Source organism: Spermophilus citellus, assembly GCF_964194105.1.
Source record: "Spermophilus citellus genome assembly, chromosome: 2".
In the NCBI taxonomy this organism is placed as follows: domain Eukaryota; kingdom Metazoa; phylum Chordata; class Mammalia; order Rodentia; family Sciuridae; genus Spermophilus; species Spermophilus citellus.
In genome coordinates this window covers 33,672,434-33,682,168 of record NC_138183.1, presented here as the reverse complement: position 1 = coordinate 33,682,168, position 9,735 = coordinate 33,672,434, and the positions used below count along the sequence as shown (strand labels likewise).

At 47.3% G+C, this 9,735-nt stretch overlaps 1 protein-coding gene across 1 annotated transcript in view; it reads left to right on the top strand.

Annotated features, from left to right (window-relative positions):
- The first annotated feature begins 201 nt into the window (after positions 1–201).
- The window catches only part of COL15A1 (collagen type XV alpha 1 chain), a 111,283-nt gene continuing 101,749 nt past the window's right edge, over positions 202–9,735 (top strand). Inside the window, exon 1 of the mRNA XM_081282446.1 lies at positions 202–767. Coding sequence (XP_081138572.1) covers positions 590–767 — 178 coding nt within the window. The 5' untranslated portion in view covers positions 202–589. The remainder of the gene's footprint in view (positions 768–9,735) is intronic.

The window sequence follows — 9,735 nt, the reverse complement described above, 5'->3', positions numbered from 1 at the left end:
GTGACTGGTGGGGCACAACTGTCAGGAGCTCCCTGCAGCTGTGCTACCTCGCTCATTCGCTCTGCCTGTGAGCCTCGGTCTCCTCATCTGTCATGTAAGGCCATCCCAGTGATTCCGGCTTCTCTGGGTTGCTGAGACGAAAGGAAGAGCTTTGTCCGTGGGCAGCCCCAACTGGGACAGGCTTGAGGGCGGGCGAGGGGCGGCGCGTCCCACTTGCCCGGAGCAGGCGGGCGCTGGGCTGTCCTCGCAGGTTACATAAGGCCGCTGGCTGGAGGCGGTGGCAGGGAGCGCGCGTCCGTGGGGGGAAAGGGGCGTGGGGAGCGCGGTGCTGCTGGGATCCCGGGGTGTGAGTGCGCCGCCGCTGCCCGAGGTAGGGCGAGGCGGAGTCGGGTTTCAGAGCGCCGGCGACTGCGGGCGCAGGCGACTCAGGGCGCGGGCCCGGATCCTGCCCGCCGCCGCCGAGCGCCGCCTTTGTTCCCTGCAGGAAGGGCGAGCGCGGCGGCCAGCGCTCAGCGCCCCTCGTTCTCCGCCAAGCTCGGTCACTCTGCCCGTCCGCCGCGCGCCTTCAGGGGCTCCGCAGACACGCGCGATGGCGCCAAGGTGGGACTCGCTTCCCCGCGCCGCAGCCCCCTCCGACCAGACCGCCCGCCTCACCGTGTCTCCCTCGACCACTTATTGCTGGAGGAACGGGCAGTGCTGGCGCGTGCTGTTGCTGCTCTCCATCTCCGCGCTCCTCTCTGCTGTCACCCAGACACGCGCCTCGACAGGTAAGCGACTCACCCGGAGGGTGGCACTAGCTGCCTCCGCGCCCTGAGGAAGTTGGTTTGGGCGGCGGGCACGGCTGCGGTGCGCTCTTCATTCCTGGACATAAAAGGGAGTCCTTGCCACTATGCGCGCCCTGGCGGTCCTACCCGCGACTTTCTCAGGACAGTGTGCGGGTTCTAGCCGCAAAAGCGGTCCCTGGCAGCCCCGGCGGTAGAGCACTGTAGGGGCTCCCGAGGTGTCTGATCTAGGCGTGGTCCCGCCAATCTTCGACCGAGAGGGACTTTGGAAGCAGTTTGCTAGCGCCAAGGCAACAGTTAGCCTCCGTGCACCCAGCGCACGCGCTCAGGTTGTGCGCTCAGGCTGGCTCATTGGAAAGGCAGGACGGTGCCTTTTTATACACAGGTGCGGAAGCCTGAGCACCAACAGGGACACTTGGTGCCTTTGCAGCGCCAGAAACAACGGAACTGAATTGCTTCTCATGCTTACTTTAGCTTTTAGTTACCTAGCGGGGTTTCACATTTATTGTGGGCAGTGGCACCATGGATGATGGAAAGAGCTGTGGGCTGGAACCAGGGAACCTTGTCCCTTCTGTTCCCTGGGCTTTAGTTTCCTGATTCAGAGGTGGTTGGCTGAGCAGTGGAGTCTGAGGTTAGATGGTTAACTGGGCTGAGTCGGTTTAAGGTCAGACTGCCTGGGTGTGAATTGTGGCTCAGCTGCAACTTTGGGAATGGATTTCACCTCTCTTTGCCTGGGTTTTCTCATCTAAAAAGGAGGAATAGTTAGACGGTCCTGCCTCCTGGAGATGCTGTGAGGATTCTGGGAAAAACTAGAGGTAATGTGTCTTCCTTGCTGCTGGTACATATGAGGCACACAATCAGTGGTAGAACTTCCTATCTGCTTGATAGAACTGCTTAATCCTTGCAGTAACTGTGTTTGGAAAGCAATGCAGAGATTTTTGCAGCACTGAAGTAGAGAGGTTCTAGAAGTGGCTGGTCTGAATTCAAGCTAGAACTTGAATTCAGGTCTCCAGACTCCTAATCCTGCTCAGCATTTCAATAAGAGAATCCATCTCTCAACAGTGACTTCCGACCCCTTTTGGATTTTAGAGGATTAGTATACAACCCTGATTGAACAGGGATTGAGAAGACTGTGAAATAGCTCCTGGTCCCCTGGTAGAGTGGGTGTCCTTGGTTAACTCTGTATTTGAAGAAGCCTGGACAGCTCAGACTTGACTCCCAGGGAGTGAGATTCAAATGCGATGATAGCTTTTCCTGCCAGAGCATCCAGCTTTTTTTTTTTTTTTTCCAGATCAAAGGGCAGCTGGAGCATAGTTTTGGCTTCTCAGCTCCATGGCCCATGTTGGAACGCTGCAATTTTGCATGTGCTACAGGGCACTGCCAACTCAGTGATAGAGGGCAGCTTTTGGATTCTGTGGTCTTTTGAGAACCTTGCTGTAACTCCTACTTCCCCAAAGCATTGGGAAGGGAACTGATATTTCTTTCTCCTCTTGAGTTTGCAGCCTGGTGCCCTGATGTCAGATCGGGATTGTTTTTTCTAACAAGGAGGAAGTCCTGTTTCCATCCATAACCTAGAGAGGGAGGGCCAGCAACTCCTCAGGAGGGCCATTTACAACTGATGCTAGTCAGTGTTCCTTGCGGAATCTGAAGCCAGTTCCTGGAAATGTGAACTCTCCAAAGTTTGCCGCAGTTCCGTGTGGCAACGCTTACAAAACACGGTCTGTCCAGGTGGAGTGGGAACGTGTTCCTGTTTCATTCCTCCACTTCTCACGATCCCTCCAGGAGGTAGCCACTGAGGACTCTTACTACTTCTGTTCTTCAGATGAACACACCAAGGTCCAAAGTCACAAGGCTTGCAAGCATCTGGGGTAGATTTGGAATAAGAGAGTGTGACTTCATTGCCCTTGCTGAATACCATCCTAGTATTCAGTTAGAGCAGATTCACAGATGGAAGGACCTTGCAGGGCGCCACAGTCTCTAGTGAACCCCATAACCAGAGTGTCCTAATTGTAGCATGAGCTCATTGCATCTGCATGGCTATTGTGCAGTCTGCAGAGCACTTACCCTCCACCAGCTCACGGGATCTGCTGCCTGGGAGTGCTGAGAAGTTGGGTTCCATCTTATAAATGGCTTTCAGGGAGTCTATTCAGCAACACAGAGGGGTGATGCACAGATCCCTGTACAACAGTTCAGATGGACCTTCCAGGCATTACACTAAGTGAAAGAAGCCAGGCATACACTGGGTATTGTCAGAGTCCCATTTATACAAAATTTCTAAAAGGGCAACGCTGCAGAAATGGAAACCACCAGCAGCTGCCTGGGCCAGAGACGGAAGCAGGGACTGACTGCAAATGAGCATCAGGAACTTTCTGGAGAAATATCCTAACACTGGACTGGGGTGGTGGTTGGACAACTGTATACATTTACGAAAGTTCACCTACCAGGACAATTAAAATGAGTGAATTTCAGGGAGGGTGTACTGTGCCTCACTGAAAAGAGTTATAGAAACAGAAGAAAGCATTTCCCCAGGTACCAGGGCACCCAGGCTCCAGCCTGGACACACCCAGCCCACTGGGGGACACTTGCAAGCTGCCGACTCAGAGTGCACTGCCTCTCCTGAGTTCTGGCTGGAAAGGTCAGGTCCACCTGTACCTCCAGGTCTCCAATTCAGTTGTCCCCAGCATCTCTGAATGTCCTTGTGGGCCCAGGGTAAGTCTCCCCTGTTAGGGACAGAACACAGGCATGTGGCGATTCACAGATAATGGAGCTGTTGAAAAAAATGGATACTGGTAAACTTCCTGTTTTTCCTTCGGCACCTCAACCCCATTTAAATTTCAAGCATTGGGAAGCTCGGATTTCATCACCACTACCTCTGTGAACTCAGATGAGTTTCCCCTAAGTCTCAGTTTTCCTGTCTATAAAATGGGGAGGCAAGATTCACTCCTGTCTATTTTCCTTCTAGTTTAAAACATGGCAAAACAACAACCTTTGCCTAGTGTGAGCTCTAACTTATTCTGCATAGTTTAGTTCAACAAATACAAACTGAACACCCATTTTTGCCAACCTGCATGCTGATCGGGGACAGAAAGGAGTTGGGCACAGATCTGCCCTGAGGGGCTTATAATACATAGGCAGAAATATAGGGTATCAGACAACAGTCTTGGAACCCTTCACATTCAACATCCATCCTGTCCTGTGTGCACCCAATCCCATCCCCTTACACATTCCTGTTTAAAGAGACCTCTTGCAGTGGGGTGTCACCACATGACCCCTGTGTTCCTAATGGGTCAGGACTGGGATGCCAGACAGCATTATCCCTTCCTTTCCCTGTGAAGGCACAGTGTCATTGGAATGCCTGTTATATTGGAAGATGAGCCATGGTTGGGGAAGGGATGGTGTGGTTATAAGTAATTTGTTTCTGCCATCAAGTGCTGATATGTATAAGTTATTTGCTTCTCTTTAAAATATCAAACCATTGAGAAAAGTGCTTGCTAAAAGTACAGCTTTTTTATTATCACAGAATAAACCTAAAACCCAGGTCAGAAGCGGGCTAGCCCCCAAGCTCTGTGAGGCCCTGTGCTGAGATTTTTCCCTCCCTCCTCTCAGAGATAAATCTCACCTTGCCATCACTTACTTGCATTTGATAAATATCTTTACTACCTAAGTATGTCTCCTTAAATTCTGAAGTTCTTTTTACTTGGTTTTAAACGTTTTACGGGAAGGATATATTCTTTGATATCTGTTTCCTTCACTGACTATTAAGATTTTGGAGATTTATTCATGTCATCGTATGTGGCTGCAGTTAGTTTATTTTCATTGTTGTATAATATTCCATTCTGTGAATACATCAAATATTTTTTAATCCATTTTTTCTCCAGCAACATTTGGGGTGTTGCCATTTTTGGCTAATGTGACAGTATGGCTGTGAACAGTCTGGTTATCTCTGGTGCACATGTATATCAGTTCTGAACCTAGGAGAAGAGTGCTGGGTCATAGGGTGTCCATACCCTTCCATGGAGCGGCAGTACCAGTATGTTCTCACTGTGACTATACCAACATACGTGGCCACCAAGAAATGAGAGTCCCCATTCTTCACCTCCTCCCCAGTGCTTGGTCTTGGCACTGAAGTTAAATTTCAGCATTTCTGGTGGGTACATACGAAAATCTTACTGTAGCCTTAATTTACATTTTCCTGATTATTAAGTTGATCACCTTTTCCTATGTTAATGGACCATTTTGACATCCTAACTTACTTATTTTATTGAGAGGAAATTCATGATGAAAGATTGATTATTTTAAAGTGTAAAATTCATTGGCATTTAGTGTGTTTATGCAATCACCATTTCTATCAACTTCCAAAAAACATTTTTGTCATTCCAAAAGGAAGCTGCATACCCATGAAGGAGTCACTCTCCCTCTTTGCTCTACTCCCGGCTCCCAGCAACCACTAAACTGTTTTCTGTCCTCGTAGATTTGCCCAGTCTGAATATTTATACAACATGTGACCCTTATGGTCTGGCTTCTTTCACTGAGCATAACGTTTCAAGGTGAATCCATCGTGTGTGAGGTTTTCAATATCTGACTTGGAGGAGGAAAGGTTTATTTGGACTCCCAATTTCAGGGGTTCAGTCCATGGTTGGCCAGGTGCATTGCTCTGGGCCTGAGGTGAGGCAAAACATCGTGGCAGCCAGGAAGCAGAGAGAGAGGAAAGAGGGTACAGAGAAGATGAACCCTTCCAGGTCATGCAGCCAGTGACTCATCTTCCCAACCCTGCCCACCTGCCTACAGTTACCACCTAGTTAGTCCGTTCAAACTAAAATGGAGCTGGGCGTGGTGGTACATGCCAGTGATTCCAGCAGTTTGAGAGGCTGAGGCAGGAGGATCACAAATTCAAAGCTAGCCTCAGCAATTTAGTGAGGCACTTAACAACTGAGCAAGACCCTGTCTCTAAATAAAATATTTTTAAAAAAGGGCTGGGGGTGCTGGGGTTGTAGCTCAGTGGTAGAGCATTTGCCTCTTGTGTGTAAGGCGCTGGGTTTGATCCTCAGCACCACATAAAAATAAATAAGAAAATAAAGATATTGTGTCCATCTACAACTAAATAGTATTTTTTTAAAAACGGGCTGGGGGTGTGGCTCAGTGGTTAAGTGCCCCTGGGTTCTATCCTTAGTACCAAAAAAAATAAAAATAAAAATAAAAAATAAAAACCCCACAAAACCAAAATGGACTAATTAGGTTACAACTTTCATAATCTCTCATTTCACTTCTGAATATTCCTGCATTCACACAGGAGCTTTGGAGGTCATCTCATATCCAAACTTGGCCTCCCAAAGCTCCATTTCACAATGCAAGATGCATCCAGTTCATCTCCAGTAGTCTCATGATCTTAACAGTTCCAGCATTGCCCAAAAGTCGGAGTCCAAAGCAAGTTACAGGCTGGGTGCCATGGTGCACACCTGAAATCCCATCAGATGGGAGGCTGAGGCAGGAGGATCACGAGTTCAAAGCCATCCTCTGCAAAAACAAGGTACTAAGCAACTCAGTGTGACCCTGTCTCTAAATAAAATACAAAATAGGGCTGGGGATGTGGCTCAGTGGTTGGGTACACCTGAATTAAATCCCGGGTTCCCACCACCAAGTTACATATATCCAGTATGCAGTGGCACAGAGTAAACATTCTCAGACCAAAAGAAAAGGGAAGAGTATGAACATAGATAAAAGGGTTGGCACCAGGGAAAGACCTAAGTCCAGCTGTGCAAACAAGTCCCTTAGCTCCATATCCAGCAGCTGGGGCAAATGGCATCCAAGGTGAGCTCCAAGGGCTGGGGCAGCCCTGCCCCCACCGCCTTGCCCGTTGTAGCCTACATGGCCTTTATCTTAGGCTGACTCTCCTACAACCAGCAGCTTTCCTTGGCAGACAGTCCATGTGGCTGGCATTTCTCAATCCCAGGGGTCTTCACTGCAGCTTTGGCTTCCTCCTCATAGATTCACACGTTGCCTTCTCTGGGGGCTCTCTGCAGGGATTCCCACCCTGCTACACTGTGCCTGGCCTCCCAGGCTAAATTGTGAAATCTAGGAGGAAGCCTCCATGACCCCTTAACTCCAGCATTTTCCTTCTTGCAGAACTAGCATGATGTGAACAATGCTGAGGTCTGCCACCGATTGGAGCAGTAGCTGGGCCCCCTTGGACTATGGCTGCGATGGCCTCTGAGTGCCTGGGCAGCTGAGCATAATGAAATACATCTTAGGAAAACAACTTTGTAGGCCTCCTTGTGTGAGCAGAGTGTCCCCATGGTCACTTCTCAAAGGAATTTTTACTTTACACCCTTGAGCCTGTGATGGCTGTGGTCTTGCCAATTCCTGGGATGCTCTGTCTCTGTGCAAAGTATTTAGCATCACTTTAGTAGCTATAATCTCTTCAACAACCACATCTTCCTTGACCCAAGTTTTACTTGTACTTTTCTGGCCAAACTGCAAGTTTTAAAAATCTGTCCTGGTTTTCACAGTGAACCTGGCCTAAAGCTGAGAGCAATATCCATGCCACTGCCTGAATACTGTGCTGCTATGAAACCTCCTCAGCCAGATTAATTAGTCTATAATCTTTAAATTTGGCCTCATACAAAGTCTTAGGGAATAGGCAAAAATGTTTAAAATGTACAGTTCCTTGCAGAATGCAACACGAATGACTTCTAGTTCAGTTTCTGAGAGAGTCTTCATTTGCCTCGGAAACTTCATGCGCAATCTTTACTGTCCACATTCCTACCGGCAGTCTAATCTTCTGAGCTCCCACCAGAATCACCTGCTGAGCTCCGCTGACAACATTTTAAGGCTTCTCCAGCCTGTGTCTCCAAACTTTTCCAAACTCCTCCCCCAAACCAAAGATTTCTAATCTACACGACTCCTAGTCTCAGCAACAATCCCACCTCTCTGTACCAGTTTCTGTGTGTTGGGTTTCAACTGTTGTGACCAAAATACTTGATAAGAACAATTTAGAGGAGGACAAGTTTATTTTAGCTCACGGTTTCAGAGTTTTATTTCATGGCTGGCTGTTTCTGTTGGTCTGGGCCGGAGGAATGGCATTGTATGAGGCATCTAATTTTTTCATATATCACTAATGCTTGGTATTTTAGAACTTTTTCATGGTTGCCATGTTAGTGGGTGTGAAGTGGCATCTCATTGTGGTTTTGCCTCTCATAACTAATGACGTCAATCACCTTCTGAAGAGCTTGCTGGTCCTTCGTACATCTTCTTTGTAGAAATCTGATTTAAACTTAGACATATGAATCAGAGAAGTTCAGAATTTTCCTGTAACAATGTCACCTCTGGCCGTTGGCAGTCTGATGTGATTTCCTGAGTGAAAGAGAGGAGGGTAGGTGTGACACCTGAGAGCTCACATCATGGACCTTCAGTCTCCATCACCCAAAGGACATTGTCCAGCACTGAGCATGAACTTTGGCCATTTTGTCATTATTATAAACAGTGCTGCTGGGAACCTCTTCAGACAAATGGCCCTTGTTTTCTTTTTTGTTTCCTTTGGCTACACTCCGCAATTGGACTCACCCACCAAACAACAGAGCTAGTTGGAAAGTTCTTATTTTATATTCAGATGGATCTTTGTTGATACAGGTTTAATTGTGCGACTTCCTAGTTTAATGGCCCTGTCTGGCTATCATTGGTCCTAGGACGGAGTGCTGCAGATTCTCTCCTCCACTAATGCTGAGCCCTGCTTGACAGGGGCTCATACCAAGCCACTGGCAGATTTCTGAAGGAGGCATGTGATGTCCAACTCCCACTCTTTGGATGGGCCAGTTTCTTTCAGAGCACGCCCCTCCCCTGTCTACCTGACAACCCCCATTCATCCTTTGGGAGGGTGTTCTAGGAAGCATTCCTCCCCTCCCTGGTTTATTGGTGTCTGCTAGTCACAGGGTTATTCAAATGGTCGCGGTGACTATTGATGACTCCTGTGTCTCCCGTGTTGCATGGGAAGTTCCGTGAGGCAGGGACTGGGTCTTATCCAAATCTGAATCCCAGAAGCTAGCAAAGGGCCTGGCGCAAAGTGGGCACTCAGCAGACTTTTTCAGTGAATCAAAGAAGGGATGAATGGGTTCGTCTAGCCTGTGGTTTAATGTGCCCGCTTACTACATCCTCTGCGGTGTATAAGTCATCCCAACTCTTCCACGGCTCTGCAACTGTGGAGTGACCATGGCCGAGTCACCGGAGAATATCATGGGCTTTTAGTTTTCTTTAATAGCTTAATAACTAGGTAGGCTGGAATTTACACTACTGTTTCTTTGCTCCTTATTATATTAATTGTATAAACAACTTATTTTCTAGATTATACTCATCTTATTCCTAATAGCTTACACTTTGTCAAAGGGTAGCACAGTTATCTTTTCTAGCTAAATGCATAAGCTTGTTTTCCAGTCTTAGTGTCTATGGCTTGATTCCTTTAAAATGGACCATAGATTAAGATATAACCTGAAGTCAGTTCTTCTTCAAGGTAGTTCCCAGTAGTCTCAAAAGTACCAAATAAATGTGAATTATTGGCTCCTCATTGTTATTTATTATATCAATTTTTTTTAGAAAAAAATTTATTTGTAGATAAACCTTTATTTTATTTATTTATTTTGATGTGGTGCTGAGGATTGAACCCAGTGCTTCATATGTGCTAGGCAAGCTCTCTACCACTGAGCTACAACCTCAGCCCCTATTATATCAATTTTTAATTGAATGATATAAACTTAATTCCATAATCCCCATATCACAAGTCACTTTCTTATGTTTGTACAATGTGCTTAAGTCCACATAGTTTTGATGATCATTGTTTTGTATTGTGCTTTAAAGCCTGGTAAGAGGTCAGCCCCACCTCCTCCTGCAGAATATTGATTTGTCATCATGTGATTGGATACTAAGAGTGTACTAGTGGAGGTAGGCAGGTGAGTGTTGGAAAGTC